The 19,023-nt window shown below is 46.8% G+C and overlaps 1 protein-coding gene across 2 annotated transcripts in view; it reads left to right on the top strand.

The window, feature by feature from the left end:
• Znf592 (zinc finger protein 592) overlaps positions 1–18,866 on the top strand; it is a 44,479-nt gene extending 25,613 nt beyond the window's left edge. For both annotated transcript variants that reach the window (XM_027408275.2, XM_027408276.2), the window contains exons 3-10: positions 905–3,152; positions 6,110–6,288; positions 10,417–10,593; positions 10,870–11,029; positions 11,111–11,398; positions 11,605–11,717; positions 12,537–12,672; positions 14,971–18,866. In XM_027408275.2, coding sequence (XP_027264076.1) covers positions 924–3,152; positions 6,110–6,288; positions 10,417–10,593; positions 10,870–11,029; positions 11,111–11,398; positions 11,605–11,717; positions 12,537–12,672; positions 14,971–15,495 — 3,807 coding nt within the window. In that variant the 5' untranslated portion in view covers positions 905–923 and the 3' untranslated portion in view covers positions 15,496–18,866. The remainder of the gene's footprint in view (positions 1–904; positions 3,153–6,109; positions 6,289–10,416; positions 10,594–10,869; positions 11,030–11,110; positions 11,399–11,604; positions 11,718–12,536; positions 12,673–14,970) is intronic.
• Positions 18,867–19,023: the final 157 nt, after the last annotated feature.

The following is a 19,023-nucleotide window of genomic DNA, read 5'->3' as shown; positions in this document are numbered from 1 at the left end:
CTCACTCACTCAGAACATGTGTGATTTTTGGGTCACTTGACCTATAAGCAAGTCTAGATTAGATTATGTCCAGCAGTTAAGGGCACTTGTTCTTGCAGAGGATCCCAGTTGATTCCTAGCACCCAGCTGGTGGCTCACAACCCTCCATAATGGGATTCTCTGTCCCCTTCTTACACAGGCACTAGGCTCCCACATGGTACACAGGTGTACATGATTTTAGTAGAAGAATAAGCAGCAGCAGCAGCTGGACATGGTGGCACATACCTTTGGTTTCACCATTTGAGAGGCAGAAGCAGGTGGATTTGTGTGAGATAGAGGAAAGTCTGGTCTACAGAGTGAGTTCCAGGACAGAGAAGCATGGAGAGAGGAAGAGAAGGGGGAAGAGAATATATATATATATATATATATACACATGCATGCTGCAAAGATCCCCAGAGACTCTGGGGGTGGTTGCAGAAGACTCTAGGCACCATTTGTTTCTGATATTTGTGTGTGTGAAATATGTGAGCTACCCAGAAGGTGAACATAATACCAGTGAGATACAGGTAATGATGGCAGAGGTGACAGGCAGGCCTGAGAGGTGTGGCTCAACTGGATAGAAGGGTGTCTTCCCTCTATTTTGGTCACGTGGCCATGGGACCAGCCAGAAATGTCTGAGTATCGAGGACAAGACTTTCCAGGCAAGCTTGTCACTACATACAAGCTTCTCTTTTTAGCCTCCCCTACCTTTCAACAGGCTAGAAACCTCTTAGGGTGAAGCTCAGGTGTGTGACTTCCTCCTTAGAAGGTGCGCTTCTGCAGAGGCTGGCCAGCTGCATGTATGTATTAGTGAATATTCAGTACAGATGATGTGGGACAGTGAGGCCCTGGTGGTCACTGATTCTGTTCTTTGTTTCTCTTACAGCTCTTGTCAGCATCCAGCCATGGGGGATATGAAAACCCCAGATTTTGATGACCTTCTGGCTGCCTTTGACATCCCAGATCCCACAAGTCTTGATGCTAAGGAGGCCATCCAGACACCCAGTGAGGAGAATGAGAGTCCCTTGAAGTCTTCAAGCATGTGTATGGATGAGAGTGTGTCTTTGTCACACTCAGGATCAGCCCCAGATGTGCCGGCTGTGAGTGTCATTGTCAAGAACACCAGCCGCCAAGAGTCATTTGAAGCAGAGAAAGACCACATTGCTCCTAGTCTCCTACACAATGGATTTCGGGGTTCAGACCTGCCTCCAGACTCCCACCACTGTGGGAAGTTTGATTCTACTTTCATAAATGGAGACAGTGCTAGGAGTTTCACAAGCAAGCTAGAGCCTTCCAAGTCGGAGCCATTACCCACCTTCAACCAGTTCAGCCCAATCTCCAGCCCAGAACCCGAGGATCCTGTCAAAGATAATGGGTTTGGGATAAAGCCCAAGCACTCTGATAATTACTTCCCACCTCCTCCAGGGTGTGGGGCTGTGGGGGGCCCAGTCTTGGAAGCTCTGGGTAAGTTCCCAGTCCCAGAGCTACACATGTTTGATCACTTTTGTAAGAAAGAACCCAAACCAGAACCCTTACCTTTAGAGAGCCAGCAGGAGAATGAGCGGGGTGGGCCAAAGGTGGTGGAGCCTCCCAAAGATCTGGATTCCAGTCGGTTCTTTGGGGAAGCTTTAGAATTCAATAGTCACTCTAACAACAGTATTGGAGAACCCAAGAAGCTTGCTCCAGAGCTTAGTGCTTGCTCCTCTGTCCCCCCTAGGCAGCGTTTGAAGCCAGCCCATTCCAAACTGTCCTCTTGTGTTGCAGCCTTGGTGGCCCTACAGGCCAAAAGGGTGGCCAGTGTCACCAAGGAGGATCAGCCTGGTCACACAAAGGATTCCTCAGGGCCCACTAAAGAGGGTTCTAAAAGCAGCCCCAAAATGCCCAAGTCACCAAAGAGTCCCCGGAGCCCTCTGGAGGCCACTAGAAAAAGTATCAAGCCATCAGACAGCCCTCGGAGCATCTGCAGTGACAGTAGCAGCAAAGGGTCCCCCTCTGTGGCTGCTAGCTCCCCACCAGCAATTCCCAAAGTCAGAATCAAAACAATTAAGACATCATCAGGGGAAATCAAACGGACTGTTACAAGGATCCTGCCAGACCCTGATGATCCAAGTAAGTCCCCTGTTGAGTCACCGCTAGGGAGCACCATTGCTGAGGCCCCAAGTGAGGTGCCAGGGGATGAGGGTACAGCCCTGCCTGTGGAAGAGCACTTTTCTGAGGCAGGCATAAATTCAGGGAGCCCCCAGGGGGACAGAAAAGGGGATGAGAGCTTGGTAAAGGCCAGTGACTCATCATCTCCCTGCCGCATCTCTGGGCCCCGGGCCTCAAAAGGAGCTGCCCTGAACTCACAGGCGAGCAAGAAGCAACAGAGTACAGCACTTCAGGCATCAACCCTGGCCCCTGCCAGTCTATTGCCCAAAGCTGTGCACTTGGCCAACTTGAACCTGGTCCCCCACAGTGTTGCCGCATCTGTGACTGCCAAGTCCTCAGCACAGAGACGGAGCCAGCCTCAGGTCACGCAAATGACAGTGCCCCTGGTCCACCAGGTGAAAAAGGCCGCCCCTCTAATTGTGGAGGTCTTCAACAAGGTCCTCCACAGCTCTAACCCTGTGCCCCTCTATGCGCCAAATCTCAGCCCACCTGCAGACAGCAGAATCCATGTGCCGGCCAGTGGGTACTGCTGCCTGGAGTGTGGAGACGCGTTTGCCTTAGAGAAGAGCCTGAGCCAGCATTACAGCCGGCGGAGCGTCCACATTGAGGTGCTGTGCACTCTGTGCTCCAAGACGCTGCTCTTCTTCAACAAGTGCAGCCTGCTGCGCCACGCCCGTGACCACAAGAGCAAGGGCCTAGTCATGCAGTGCTCTCAGCTGCTTGTGAAGCCGATCTCTGCGGACCAGATGTTTGTAACGGCTCCTGTGAACTCCACGGCACCAGCAACCCCAGCCGCTTCTTCCTCCCCCAAACCCAGCCCCACTTCAGGCAATGCCAGCCCTGTAATTCCAGCCTTGCCACTTTACCCAGACCCAGTGAGGCTCATCCGGTATGGAACCAAATGTCCTGAATGTCACAAGCAGATGCGAGACTATATGGTCCTGGCTGCACATTTCCAGAGGACAACAGAGGAAACTGAGGGGCTGGTAGGTAGACCATCACTATGTTGGGTGTTGGACCTCAGGCTCATACAGATCCCATGATGAGGACTGGAGAAAGTCCATTAATGTGGGAGCAGTGGTAGAATCTTTGTGAAAAGGGAGGATAAAGATGTGATAAGATAAAAGCCTGGCTGTCTCAGATATTATGAGACTCATAATATCAGGGTAATGGGTTCCTGTCCCACATTAGGTGCCAAACTGTAAAAGGAGTTCTTACTTGGGCTATATAATAAAAACCTGGAGTCAGATATAGAGGAAAATGCTATAGATCTATAGATCTATAGAGAGATTAGGGAGAAGGAGCAAGCCACAGCCACACCTTACCTCCTTAGCAGACAAGAGTGAGTTCCTGTTTCTGGCAGCTAATATCCTCTCTCCATCCAACCATCTCACTTCCTGTCTGTCTGCACAGACCTCCAGACCTCTATGGTTAGTTAGACGCAAGCTCCATTCTCTGACTTTCAGACAGGCTTTATTTGTACAAACAAGATATCACTACAAATCTTAGACTCTTAGAAGAGGACATCTGGTTTGGTGGTTAGTGTCTCACCTGAATATATAGTGCTTGTTTTTTATTTGGAAAGATATCCTACCCATACCTTTGGGGAAAGCCTGAAGATCTTGCAAGTTATTTAGCTAGGGGTGGTGACATATGCTTATAATTCCAGTACTTAGAAGGCTAAGGCAGGAGGATCATGAGTTTGAGGACAGTCTGGGTTACAGCAAGACTCTGTCTCAACAAATAAAAACAAAACAGTGTCTATGGACATGTACTATGTTCCACTCCCAATCAGATTGGCAGTTGTTTGGCCCTAATTCAGGCCTGTTAGGGCTTGGCTTGGGTGGTCTCTCTCTGGCCTCTAGCAGATGGCAGCATGGTTTTGGCATGTGCCCAAAGAACCTGAGGATAGGGAAGGGCGAATCACTGTCTTGTCCCTCAGTCTGTTTCCTAAAAATCATGTCTTTAAGTCATTCTACCCTCAGTAAATAGAGCTGTTGAGCAGAGACAGGGCCAGAGGCAAGGCTGAGGTACAAGAAGAAGAGTGGGTTGGCATGCAGGCCCCATGCAGAGACTTTGTAGGTCTCCGTCTTTTAGCCATATTCTCCCAGCTCTAGAAAAGGAGTTGAGGTTTTCTGCTTGTTCTGATTCCTGGTTAGAGTTGGTGTGGTATGTGGTTTGTTTTGAAAGGCACTTGATGCTGTATCTTTAGTGCCCTTTATATTGCTAGCAGATTCTGTCAAGAATGTAGCCTCGAGTTGTGTTTGTACATAGTTATAATCCCAACATGTTGGAGCTGGATGAGGGGGGCTGTGTAGTAAGACTATATCTTTTTGAAAGGCCTCCAGATTAGGCTGTGTGTCTGAGTGTCTTATGTGTCCATGTGCAAGCATGCACGTGCATGCAGATTACAAAGAACATAATGTTTCTTCTTATTTCCTTGAGACAGGGTCTTTTTGAATTAGAGGCTCACCATTTTGCTTAGGTTGGCAGGCCAGCAAGCTTCTACCCCCCAACACTGGGGTTACATTCTTGCACAGCCATCCACAGCATTTTTACATGGGTACTGGGGAGTCTGTCTAACTCAGATTCTTATGCTTGCACAGCAAGTGCTCTTACCCATTGAACCATCTCTTCCATCTTTAGGCTTCCTTTCATGATAAACCTCTTTACTGTGCTTTCCTTAGCCAGGGTGTGTGTATTAGTTTGCTTTCTATTGCATAATAAAGATTATAATCACTGGTAGAGAAATGGATGAATGATTAAAAGCCATTTGTTACTCTTGTAGAGGACACAAGTTTGATACCTGGCACCTACATGTTGTCTCACAAACACCCATATCTCCAATTTCAGAGGATTTGACACACTTCTTTAACCTCCAGAGGCATAGGCTTGCACATTGTACATATACATATATGTACATGTGGGCAGGACATTCATACATATAAAAAATAAAATAAATCTTTAAAAAAAAAAAAAGCCAGGTGTGGTAACACACACCTTTGGTCCCAGCACTGGGGAGGCAGAGGCAGGTGGATCTCTGGAACTCGAGGCCAGCCTGATCTACGTAGGCTGGGACTTGCTATGTGGATCACTAATTAAGAAAATGCCCTATATTCTTGCCTTTAGGCATATGATGGGAGACATTTGCTCAATTGAGGTTCCTCTTCCCAGATAAGTCTTGCTTGTGTCAGGTTGACAGAAGAACAGCCAAGACACAGGGCTGCAGAGACCTAGGAGGAGAACAGAGAGCTCTTTTCATTCCAGTCCAGCCTAGGTCACTGTGCCAGGCTCTGTACTGCTCAGGGGATGCTAGCAGGAGGGAGTCACAACTTTCTCTATAACTATGCTGTCATCACACCTACTAAAATTAATAACATTTTTAAATATTGCCCAATACAAACCTACATTCAAGCTTTCCTAATTACATTTAAAAGTCTTACAATGGGCTTTTCATTTTTATTTAACAAACACATGGTTTCCCTAAGTAACCCAGGCTAGCCTCAAAGTCATGACTCTCCTGCCAAGTGCTAACTAAGGTCACAGATGTGTGTCACCATTTGTTTCCTAGCTTGCTTGTTTGATTTTGTTTGTGTTTATAGTGCAGGGCTTCTAGTGTAGAAATTCAAGCATGCAATGCTAGCTTTCTACCTCTTAGCTATATTCCTGGTCTGAGTCTGAGCTGTATCCTATCCTGGGCCACACACAAATCACATATTACATTGGTCTATTTTCTTTCTTTTTCTTGTTATTTTTGGTTTTGGTTTTGTTAAAACAGGGTATCACTCAGTATGTGACCACAGCTGTTCTGGAATTTGTAGCAATCCTTCTACCTCAACCTCCCAAGTCCTGGGATTCTAGGCATTAACTGCCTGGCTGTTGACAGTACATTTTCCTACTCCTCCCCACCTGTGTCATTTGCTTTCTTGGTGTTTTTTCCTAGACTTGCCAGGTATGCCAGATGTTGCTGCCAAACCAATGTAGTTTCTGTGCACACCAACGGATTCATGCACACAAGTCTCCCTACTGCTGCCCGGAGTGTGGTGTCCTCTGTCGCTCTGCCTACTTCCAGACACATGTAAAGGAGAATTGCCTGCACTATGCTCGAAAAGTGGGCTACAGGTGGGTGCTCCCTGACTCGGTGTCCTGATACTGCCCAGTGGCAAGTTCCTTTTCCAGGTTGAAATTTGTTTTATACTGAGATTTGGTTTTAAGAACCCAACGTGTGTATGTGTGTATTGAGAGAGGGGGTGCTGGTGAGATGACTCAGTGTTAACACACTGATGAGTCTAATGACCTGAGTTTGATACACTTTACTGACATAGTAGAAGGAGAGAAACAACTCCTGTGACCTATACACCCATGCCATGGTGTGTGCGCACGCGCGCGCGCGCGAGACACACACACACACACACACACACACACACACACACACCATGTTGGCTAGTGGGCATGAGTTGTGGCTGAGTTGGTAGAATGCTTGCCTAGCATGCTTGGAAGGTCTGGATTTGATCCCTCGCACCATATAAAAAAACTGGGCATGACAGCACAGGCCTGTTATCCCAGCACTTAGGAGTTGAAGACAGGAAGATCAGGAGTTCAAGGCTAGCCTGGGCTACCTGAGACCCTGTCTCAAAAAACAAACAAAAGCAATGTTGAGTGGTGGGTGGATAGATGTTTTGTTTTATAGAGGAAAGGAAGGACAAGAGAGAGAAATGAGTTACTAAAAAGAGGTGCTGTGGCACGCTCTTGTAATTCTGGAATTTGGGAGGTAAAGGTAGGGGGATCAAGTGCTCATGGTAACCCTTGGATACTTAGCAAATTTAAGGCTAGTCAACAGTGCAGGAGACCATGTCTTGAAATAAAAAACATGGCTGGGAGATGGTCCAGTATCAAAGTACTTCCCATGCAAGCATGAAGACTGGAATCCGGATCCCTAGAACCTGCACAAAAACCAGGCAGGAATCCCAGCATTCAGGAAGCAGGGACAGCAAATCCCAGAGCAGGCATCCTAGCAAGGACAGTAGTGGGATTGTCACACTTTGGGTTCAGTGAAACACCCTGCCTCAAAAAATAAAGTGAAAAATGAGGAAGAGATCCAATATCAGCCTCACGTTACTACAGACAACTGCACATATGTGTGTCCCTACACAGATAAGTATATATACACATACCACCTACATGTAAGTTTTAAAAAACTCTCAAAACACAAAAATCAAATTAAATATTAGAATAAATGGCCTTGAAGGGGAAGAGTATATTTAGTTCTTTGTCAGTTTGTCAAACTCCTTATTTTTGTTTTCTTCTTTCTTTCTTTTTCTTTTCTTTCTTTCTTTTTTCTTTTTCTTTTTTTTTTTTTTTGCCTGACTTATTCTGGTTGACCTACAATTACATCCCTCTTTCCTTTGCTTCCTGAGTATGTGTACACATACACATTCACATGTATAAACATATATACATATGCATGTATACTGTGTACATGTGTAACAACTACAGCTGGCATTTTCTTTGTTTTTTGTATGTAGTCCATGTTGGCCTGGGCCTTTATATGTTACACAAGCTAGCCACCTTGCCTTAGCCTCCAAAATGCTGGGGTTAAAAGTGGCACTCTCATACCCAGCTTGCCAGTTTAGTTTTTAGAAGTGTATATATTTAATGGAGCATGGAGGCATGTGCTTACCATCATGATCTCAGGAAGTAATGACATGAAAGTTAAGAGGAATTAAAAGCCAGGAGCTGGAAGAATGGAGTAGCAGTTACACACTCTGGCAGGTCTTCCAGAGGGTCTGGATTCAGTTATCACACCAACATGGCAGCAAACAGCCATCTGTACCTCTATTCCCAGGGGATCTGATGCCCTCTTTTGGTTTCCACGAGAACTGGATACACATGGTGCATAGTCATATTCACAAACAATGCCCCCCATACATATAAAATAAAAAATAAGTAAACCTTATTTTAAAAAAAAGTTTAAAGTTGGCCAGTGTTAGCACACTGGGAGGCAGAGCCAGGCATATCTCTGTGAATTCAAGGACAGCCTGAGTGAGTTACAGGACAGCCAGGAATACATAGGGAAACCATGTCTCAGGAAAAAAAAAAAAGTTCAAAAGCTGGGTGTTGGTGGCGCACACCCTTAATCCCAGCACTTGGGAGGCAGAGGCAGGTGGATCTCTGTGAGTTCCAGCCCAGCCTTGTCTAAAGAGCAAGTTCCAGGACAGGCTACAAAACAAAACAGAAAAACTTTGTCTCTAAAAACCAAAAAAGAAAAAGAAGTTCAAGGCTTGGGGCTAGAAAGATGGCTCAGTGGTTAAGAGTACTTACTGCTTTTACAGAGGAACTGAATTCTGTTCCCTGTATTCACATCACAACTGCTGATAACTTAATCTACAGGGATTCAGTGCCATCTTTTGGCTTTGTGGGCATGCATACATGAGGCATACACATAGATGCACATAAAGCAAAAAGAAAAAGAGAGAGATCTTAAAAGAGATCCTGAGCTATGTTGAGACTGTTTCAAAATTCTCTCTCTCTCTCTCTCTCTCTCTCTCTCTCTCTCTCTCTCTCTCTCTCTCTCTCTCTCACACACACACACACACACACACACACACACACACACACACTATAACTCAGAATGCAATGAATGGCTAGGAAATTTTCTGAAAAGGGATTGTCTTAGTTACTGTTCTGTTGCTGTGATGAAGCACCATGACCAAGGCAACTTATAGAAGAAGCATTTAATTGGGGACTTGCTTACAGTATCAGGGGTGAATCATTATGGCAAGGAGTATGGTGGCAGGGAGACTTAGCAACTGGATGGGTAGTGAGAGCTCACATCTGATTTGCAAATTGTAGGCAGAAAGAGAGATTGGACCTGGCATGGGCTTTTTGTTTTGTTTGTTTGTTTTTTGAGATTGGGTTTCTCTGTGTAGCCTTGTCTGTCCTGGAACTCACTTTGTGGACCAGGCTGGCCCACGCTCACAGAGATCCACCTGCTTCTGTCTCCTGAGTGCTGGGATTACTGGAATTAAAGGTGTGTGCCACCACCACCTGGCCTGTCATGGGCTTTTAAAAACTTAAAGTTCACCCCTAGTGACACATATCTAACAAGGCCATATCCACTCCCACAAGGCCACACCTCCTAATCCTTCCCAAACAGTTCTACTAACTGGGGACCAAACATTCAAACAGCCTATGGTGGCCATTCTCATTCAAACAAACCACCACAGGAATTTTAGGAGGTTTTCAAGCAGAAGGGTAAGGGAGAGTATATATGATGAGGTAATGATAGGGAGACTTGCGAACATAAAAGAGATTACCAGGGTGATCCGAAGTTGTGTTGAAAATGTATGTGGACAATGTAAGCCAAGCTGGCTTTAAATTCATGGCAATCTGCCTACCTTGGCCTCCTGTGTGCTGGGATTGCAGGAGTGAGCCACACTCCTCCTGCTTCCTTTCTTTTGAGTGAACACATAGGAATAACCAGGAATATCAAATCCAGACTTTATGGTTAGCTTTTTGAGGCACTGGCTGACTGTTTTCCAAAGCTGCTGTATCTCTTTAAATTCCTACCAGCAGGGTATGAAATTTTTATTTCTTGGTCTTTGCCAACATTTGTTACTGAGTTCCTCATTAAATACATGAAATGCAGATATTTCTTCCCATTCTGGTGTAAAGCTATTTACTAACTGCTCCATTCAACTGAACGTTACAACAGAGTTTTATAATATTAGTTTATATTTCATATTCTTTCTGCTTTTCTTTCTTTTTTAAAGATTTTATTTATTTATTATGTATACAACATTCTGCTGCAGGGAGCCATCCCTAACTTCTTAATGGTATACTCTGGAAGGCAAAGGCTTTCTACATCTTCCCTTTGACATTCCCTGGGACTTCTGCAGTTGTCCCACTTACATTGATAGCATTTGAATCAATACGGAACCATTCTTCTCCCTCTTCGTTCCTGTCAGCTTCTCTCAGGAGGGCTCCAGATTTTTGGTTTATGGATTGGCCAGTTTGGAGAGGACTTAGGATTGTCCTTTTTTCTCTACCAGACATGATCTTAGGCTCAAGGAGTCCTGTGCATTTACTTTGAGCAGATAGCATCAAGTACAGTTTTAGGATGTATATGCAGAGGCTGCAGCCTGTGGGCTGGAATGAGGGAGAAGGACCCTGAGGTGGCTCTCTTCTTGCCTTCCATCCCTCTTCCAGTATCACCCCTGGGTCTAACACTCCCCCACCTTTGTTGTCCAGGTGCATCCACTGTGGTGTCATCCACCTGACTTTGGCCTTGCTGAAAAGCCACATCCAGGAGCGACACTGCCAGGTTTTCCACAAATGTGCATTCTGCCCCATGGCCTTCAAGACTGCCAGTAGTACGATGGACCACAGTACCACCCAGCACCCCACCCAGCCCCACAAACCCTCCCAGTGAGTGCAGCTGCAGGACCAGTAGGTCCTGTGGGGCAGAGAGGGTGGCCTGGATGCTGTAAGGGTGGCATAAGGATGGGCTGGGGAGCCGAGGCTATGGAGAGATATGTGGAGTCTCCTGAGGACATCCCAAGGCAGGAAAAGATGTACACTGGCTCAGGCTAGTGTGTCCTCAAACTTCACCCTGGTTCAGAGAGAGCAGAGATGGGAGAGGGGCTGTTTGATCCTGCCAGCGGAGCCCTGGTTACCTCACACCTCCGGGACTTGTTTTGTCAGGCTAATTTATAAGTGCTCCTGTGAAATGGTCTTCAATAAGAAGAGGCACATTCAACAGCATTTTTACCAGAATGTCAGCAAGACACAGGCAGGTGTCTTCAAGTGCCCTGAGTGCCCACTCCTATTTCTGCAGAAGCCAGAATTAATGCAGCATGTCAAGGTGAGGTGCCTAAGGGGGAGCACCTTCAGGCAAGGATGTACCTCAGATCAGGGGTGTGACTCTGCATCTTTCCATCCCCAGAATACCCATGGTGTTCCCCGGAATGTGGATGAGCTGTCCAGCCTTCATTCTTCAGCAGACACGGCCTCTAGCCGCCCTGGTTCTCGAGCTCCCACTGAGCCCCCAGTCACAAGTGTAGCTGCTAGGGGCAGCTCCCTGACTGCTGGTCGTTGGGGCCGGCCGGAAGCCCACCGCAGGGCTGAAGCCAGGCCCCGCATGAGGAGCACTGGTTGGACTTGCCAGGAGTGCCAGGAATGGGTTCCTGATCGAGAGAGCTATGTGTCCCACATGAAAAAAAGCCATGGTCGGGTGAGTGCAGCCATATGCCACAGTGCAGCACTGGGATTCTTGGGTGTCTGTCCTGTGAAGCAGGTTCCTGGTAGTTTGGGCAAGGTTTGTACTATAGATCTTAAGGTCTTGGGGCTATCCTCTTTCTGGCCATATCACTGAAAGGAAGAGGACTCACCCAGAACTTAGGATTCTGATGCTTTGGGATGTGTTTCCTCTTCCTTTAGACACTGAAGCGGTACCCATGCCGGCAGTGTGAACAGTCCTTCCACACCCCCAGCAGCTTGCGCAAACACATACGCAACAACCATGACACAGTAAAGAAGGTCTACACTTGTGGGTGAGTCTTGAGAGGGGGAGGGAAAAGTCCTGAAATTCAAAAGGCTTTTCCTGTGGCATCACTGGGGCTCTTTTGTGCTGTGAGATCAGGGCCCTAAAGCAAGAGACCAATGAGTTTCTAGCAGGAAAACACCAGCTAAATCAGAAACCAGGCAAGTAGAGTGGAGCATTTATTTAAATTGTTTTGTTATTAATAAAAACTCAGGAGTCAGATATTGGGGTAAAAACCTGTTAGATCAAGAAAGCAGCAGAGGAACGACCAGCTCTACCCTCTCTCCATGATTCCTAGATTGAAAAGGCCCGCAAGTCTTTCTGATCCTCTCCCTGTCCCGTATTGTGCCTCTCTGTCATATCCTGGGTCTTCCAAAATCTCTATGGCTAATTCTGGTCATCTGGTCATTGACTCTGCCCCCTAATTCAAGATTAACTTTATCAATATTCTTGGAGTGTCACAGTACTATCAAAATATCCTGTAACAGTCAGGAACCAGCATCCAAGGCCTGGCAACTCTAAAGCCTTTTCTCTTTCACTCTTTAGCCCTGGATTTTCTCAGTGGGGCCTAATATTTGAGATACGGTGGTATGACGGATATGTTCTGTCCTTTATTACTGACCACTGGTTTTGTATAGGGCCCTCTGGATGGTATTGGGATGAGGGCTTAGTGTCAAGCATGCAAGCCTTCAAAACTGCTGTTGTCTGCTCCCTTAGCCATCTTGCTGGTTTGATTACAAGTCTACCTGCTCACATAGCTTTCCTCATATATTTGTGAGGAACACGGGACCCTGAGGTTTCCCCCACCTCCTCATCTGTGCTCTTGCAGGTACTGCACCGAAGATAGCCCCAGCTTTCCTCGGCCCTCCCTCCTGGAGAGCCATATCAGCCTTATGCATGGTATCAGAAACCCTGATTTGAGCCAGACGTCCAAAGTCAGACAACCAGGTGGACATTCCCCTCAGGTGAGTGTGGGATCACTGCCTTGAACTGGCTGCTCAGTGAGACCTGGGACTGGGAAGGCTTCAGAGAGGGGCTTCAGAGGCCCGTTAGTAGTTGGGGTCATGGAGCAAGCAGAGTGACATCTAAATGTGGTTACTCTATTTCCTTGTGTTCCATTAGGGCACTGGACATAATTAGGAGATAGGAACAAAGATCCATGGGAAAGCCTGCCCATCAGATATTTGTTGCTATAACCTTACTTCTGCTTCCTTCAAATCCTGTGAGGCAGGCAGGCAGGCAGAGCTACCTTGTCAGGGAAGGATCCTTCACTGTTGCTCTAGCTGTAGGAAGAGTCAGGTCTAGAACTCCCTTTGCCAGCCCCTTGCTTTCTTCTCTCACACCTGTTGCATGCTCCTTTTCCATTTCTGGTGAGCTTCTAGAGTAGCCTGATGGCCCCTCTCCTGCAGATTCTTCCCATATCGTGGTATAGAGCCAGGCACTCTGAAGAGGACTCAGTAAGTCTGAGAGCTACCTGGAGGTCATGGGCTGTCTTGACACTTTCTTGTCTATTCAGGGAATGGTGCTAGCTTACAAAGTAGGTGGAATACCAATTTCTTTCTATTGTTTTTTTTGGTCAGTAACAATCCATAAGAACATACAGCCTCCCTTACCTTAAGTGCATGCACATCCCCTCTGACACAGCAGTTCTGCTTCTAGGAAGGACATCTCCTGTTAGTGTGCCTCCTCTAGAAAAGTGAAGCTTCTGTGTTTGCTCACATGGAGGCAAGCTCCAGGATGTTATTAAGTACAGGATGTTATTAAGTACAAAGTTGCATGATGAGAGAAGTGAGCATAGCATGTAATAATTGCTCAGCTGTTTGTTGATTTTCTTTCTCTTTCTTTTTTTTCTTCTCCCCCCCCACCAGGGTTTCTCTGTGTAGCTTTGGAGCCTATCCTGTCACTCTCTCTGGAGACCAGGCTGGCCTCGAACTCACAGAGATCCACCTGCCTCTGCCTCCCGAGTGCTGGGATTAAAGGTGTGCGCCACCAACGCCTGGCAATTTTTTTCTTTTTTTTTCTTTTTTTTTGAAAAGACATTCATGAAATGTTTCTTAGGGGAGCTATAAAACCCAGGATTCTTAGTTTGCTCTATTAAAGACCATGACCAAAAACAGTTTGGAGAGGAAAGGCTTTATTGAAGCCTATAATTTATAGTTCATCATGGAGGAAAGTCAAGGCCAAAACTCAAGACAGGAACCTAGAGTCAGGAACAGAAGCAGAGACCATGGGGGAATACTGCTTGCTGGCTTACTCTTTATGGCTAGTAGGCCAGTTTGAAGGAAGCATTTCCTTCCTTCCTTCCTTCCTTCCTTCCTTCCTTCCTTCCTTCCTTCCTTCCTTCCTTCCTTCCTTTCTTGGTTTTTCGAGACAGGATTTCTCTGTGGCTTTGGAGGCTGTCCTGGAACTAGCTCTTGTAGACCAGGCTGGTCTCGAACTCACAGAGATCGGCCTGCCTCTGCCTCCCGAGTGCTGGGATTAAAGGTGTGCGCCACCACCGCCTGGTGGCATTTTCTTACTGATGTTCCCTCTTCCCAGATGCCCCTGGCTTGTGTCAAGCTGACAAATACTAAACATAGCCGGTAATACGTTCCATAGAGAACAGGCCCAAGAAGTGGTGAGGGCAGGACTCTTTATCTTTATACAGGTCACATGTATACATAACATTAAAAATAAAGAACCTGGGCTGGAGAGATGGCGCAGCAGTTAAGAATATTTTTTTGGGTCAGGTGGAGGTGGTTCACACCTTTAATCCCAGCTCTTGGGAGGCAGATGAAGGCAGATCTCTGTGGGTTTGAGGCCAGCCTGGTCTACAAAGTGAGTTTCAGGATAGCCAGGGCTGTTAAACAGAGACCCTATCTCAAAAAAAAAAAAAAAAAAAAAAAAAAAACCAAAAAAACAACAGCAAAAAAAGATTACTTTTTGTTATTCTAGCAGAGGACCCAAGTTTAATTCCCAACAATTCACAATTAGCTAACAGCGCTGTTCCCGGGAACCCAATACCCTTTTCTGACCTTTTCAGGCACATGGGCACATGGTGCATGCACATACATACATGCAGGCAAAACACTCACACATGAAAGAGAATGAATAAGTCTAATAAAAATTTAAAAAAAACCAAAAAAAACCTTGAGCTGTCCCTAGAACCCAGAGTAGAGGGAGAAAAGTTGTCTTCTGACCTCAGCATGAGTTCCATATGCACTCTCCCTATAGTACACCTGAGCACTAGGCCTCATCTCTGCTCACACTGTCTTTTCTTTCAGGTGAACCATCTGAAAAGACCAATCAGCAGAATGGCAGATGCTCCGGGCACTAGCAATGGTGCGACTGTTTCCTCTACCAAAAGGCACAAGTCCCTATTTCAGTGTGCAAAATGCAGCTTTGCCACAGACTCAGAGCCCGAGTTCCAGAGCCACATACCTCAGCACCAGGTGGACAGCTCCACAGCCCAGTGTCTCCTCTGTGGCTTGTGCTACACATCTGCCAGTTCCCTCAACCGCCACCTGTTCATAGTCCACAAAGTGAGAGACCAGGAGGAGGAAGAGGAGGAGGAGATTGTGGAAGTGAAGGTGGAAGCCACAGACCCAGAGGCATGCTCTGGAGAGGAGGTGGCCATGGAAACTAGAGAGAACGGACTGGAAGAATGTGCCAGTGAGCCTTTGGTGGCTGATCTAGAGCCAAGGAGATCACTAGGCCTGTCCCTGGAGGAAAACAGTGCCCAGGGCCCCCAGAATTCACCACAGGCCTCTCAGGACCAGAACAGCCATGCACTATCTCCTCAGGTGTGACCAGAGGCTTTGTAGCCATCAGTCAGGCTGTGGCACCCTCCACCTGCTATGCAGACTGTGAAATAAAAAGCTCTGCCCCAGTGTGTGTGGCCACTGTGCTCTGGAGCAGTATCTATCCTGAGCTGCAAATTCTGGGCATCTCCCAGCCCCAGACATTGTGGGTCACCCAGAATCCCTTACAGCTCTGAATTTGCTTCTGTTATTTATGGCTTTATGCTGCTTCTTGGTACCCCCATTCTCATCCATGTCCTTCCAGCCCCAGGCTACTTAGGTAGTGCAGCCCTAATGCTGTCACTCAGCTTGCAGCCCCTCAGAGGCTATGTTCTGGGCTCTCTACCTGCTGTGTACAGTGGGGACTCCTCAGAGCTCTATTTCCCTGCAGATACCAGCTCTCCTTCATGCCTTCAGAGCCCAAGGAGGAGGAGAATGAAGGATGCTGGCTGTTCCACTGGAACTCTGCCCAGCCTGGCTTGGTGAGGTCCCTTGCTTACCTTTTCCTTCTGTCTTCTCTCATTCTTTGCCCCAGAAACATCATGAGGACTTCACGTGTCACACTGGCTGATCATGTCTCTGTGGGTGGGAGAAATGTCAGTACACTCCTGTTTGGAACTGAGGAAATCATGAAGTATGGCCAAGGCAGGCAGGTGCCGAGAGCCAGACCCTCTTGGGAGCTGTGGGAGGGTCCTGCTGCTGCTGCTGTCCTGCAGTCCCTGACAGGTGGGGCGTGGGTTACACAGACATTGGGATGTTTGTATTCTTGCTCCTGTGCCATTAGAGAGGCTGCTGCCTCAGGCAGGCCAGCCTCTCCTACTCTCAGCTACATTCTTGTTGCTCAGACTATATTTCAATAAAAAAGATCATCTTCTTACCATGCAGGTAGGCTCTTGTATTCATCCTCAGGTGAGCCAGCCCTTCCCTGCTCCACCCGAGGCTCTTCCCAGAGTGCCCTGGCTGCCCTATCTGAAGGAAAGCAGGGCTCTGCTGCCCATGGAGCTCTAGGTTCTGGAGCTTGTGCTTGGGAAATCAGGAGGCCTGTACATCTTGGTTCTCTTGAGACTTCTAAAGGAGGAGAGGGAGGGTGTCAGTACTGGTTAAGAGCCACCTCCAAGGACTCTGGCCTATTGATATTCTCGAGGCATCTTTTCATTAAAGGGCTTTCAGTCCAGAGATCCTTCGTGAGGGTAGAAAGGGATTCTGTGACTTTGTTCATTGTTCGGAGACCGTTGCCATCGCCACAGCAAACCCAGATGTGGTAGAGTTAGGGTTAAATGACAGATGGGGCCTGCCCAAGCACAAGGGACAGGTTGTGGGAAGGTGTCCTCCAGCCCAAATGGCCTGGGGCTAGGAGCAGCAGGATCCCTGTGCAGCACAGGGAAGGAAGAGGTGCTGGCTGAGTTCTTAGACTTAATCTTTCAAGGGAGGCATGAATATGTATCAGGAATCAAGTTGGATAAATATGCATGGCTTTTTCACAATTGAAAACATTTTCTTCTTGCTCTATTAAATGCCAAATTTGTAGTGAAAGGCTAATGGCAGTGGGAAAGTTTGCTTGCCTCAGATCCAGAGAGGCTCTGCTGTTTGTATCATTTGAATGAACGGACATTCTTCCTGGGAGCCTCCTACCTCTCTGCTTCCCCAGCTGGCAGTGAGGGGAAGCCAGCCCTATTGAGCAAGTCCCAAGCCAACCACTGTCCCTTCCCCAGTTCCAATCACATAACTCGTTTCTCTTCAGATCCTATCAATCTTTCACCTTATGCTAATCCCCATTGCAGGGAGTGTCTGTACCCCAGATCATTCATGAGAACAGGTTCTTAAGGAGGTGAATAGAGGGCTTTGAGCTGTGTAGCTGCATTTCTTCCCACTCAGAAACCATGGGACAGAAGATGGAGAAACTAAGGGTGGAGCACCTGTCCTCATGCCAGATCCAGCCTCTTGTAGTGGGAGCATAGAAACTGCTCTGGAAAGCCTGAACCATGCATGGCCTGAGTTCTTCCTGCCCTTAACCAGCTCCTAACAGGTCTCCTCACAGACTCCTCCCCCTCAGAGTAGAACTAGGAACCCCCATCTGGCTCCTTGCAGGCTCTCATGAGGTCATGAGTGTGCAAACACTTTCCAGTTCCCATAATACCATGTGGATATGGGGATTCTGTGCTGCTGGACCTGGAGCGTAGCTCATCCGCTGCTCACGTTTGGATGCGGGGTATCAGTTAAGAATTGGCCTGCATGCCTATCCATTATTCAATGATGATGAAGATAACATTTCCAGCCCTGCTCATGGCCAGCATCTTGTTAACTCTTAACAGAGACGTTCATTTAATCCTCACAAGGATCTCAGTTATCCTTCTATTTTACAGAGAAGAAAACAGCCTTAGGTTGAATGACAGATTGTTGGGCCACCTGTGATGATGGTGCTGAGTCAAGCCTGTCAACCACTGTGCTACCTTAGTGACTGGGCTGCTCTGACTGCTGCCACCCTGTCAGCAGCATGGAGCCATCCAAAGCCCACCCTTCTACTTTCCAAAAAAGGCAGGGTGCCCCATAGTGTCAGATCCTTCGTGGAGTCCACCAGTGCCTTGTCACCCCAAGGAGGGCCCTGCATTTGCACGTGTGGTGTCCCTGCAATGTTTTTTTCTCACTGGGGTTTACTTTGCTATCTGAAGACCCATCTCTGGAACATTGTAGAAGAGGTTACCTAATTCTCCTGGGGAACACACAGTCTTTCAGAGTCAGTATCTCCTGGTTGCTTGTGTTGTCTTTTCAATGCACTATTGTTTGTCATCCGAGGATGCTTGCTGTAACAGGTGTTTCACTGCTGCTGCGGATGCTCTCCTCACCAAGTTTAGATAAGATTCTCTACTCTGTAGAAACTACCATCTCAATACACTGAGGCTTGACAAATGACTAGTATTTATACTTTAACCGCTCTGTCTTTGTAAAATGATACGCTGGATTACCATGGACTAATTGTTGTAAAAAATTTGCCTCTTATGTAAACAGTCTGGGTTTTAAAAACTTAATGGTTGTGTTGTGTCCCCCCTTCCCCCGAATTCCACATTTTGCCTTGCCCCAGACTGAGGAACTTCTGTCCTGTTTGTCGTTGTACATTCAGCACCAGGTAATTAAAATTTTTTTGGGGGGGTTGGAAGAAATAGGTACATACACATTTGACAACAAACAAAGCATTAACAATACAAATGAATATACAATAAAAAGTAAACTTCCTGATGGAGGCGAGCCTCCAGTGCCCTCACCAGAGTTCCTCATTGTTATCTCTTATCTTGTGTATCCTTTCAGAGCAATTCTATGCATTTATGAGTTATAAATATGTATATTTATATATCTATTTTTAATACAAACAGTAGCATTCTATATACCATGTTCTGAAGCTTGCTTTTTTTTTTCCTCTTTTACATATGTTAGAAGTTGTTCAGAACTTAGACACTGGGTCAGTGTAATTCTTTAAAAGCTTCAAATAGTTTTTTGCATCCAATGGTGCTGTAAAAAGTGTGTGGGTGAGTGAATGAATGT

The sequence above is a fragment of the Cricetulus griseus genome, chromosome 3, assembly GCF_003668045.3.
Source record: "Cricetulus griseus strain 17A/GY chromosome 3, alternate assembly CriGri-PICRH-1.0, whole genome shotgun sequence".
NCBI lineage: Eukaryota > Metazoa > Chordata > Mammalia > Rodentia > Cricetidae > Cricetulus > Cricetulus griseus.
This window is presented reverse-complemented; position numbering and strand designations above follow the sequence as displayed.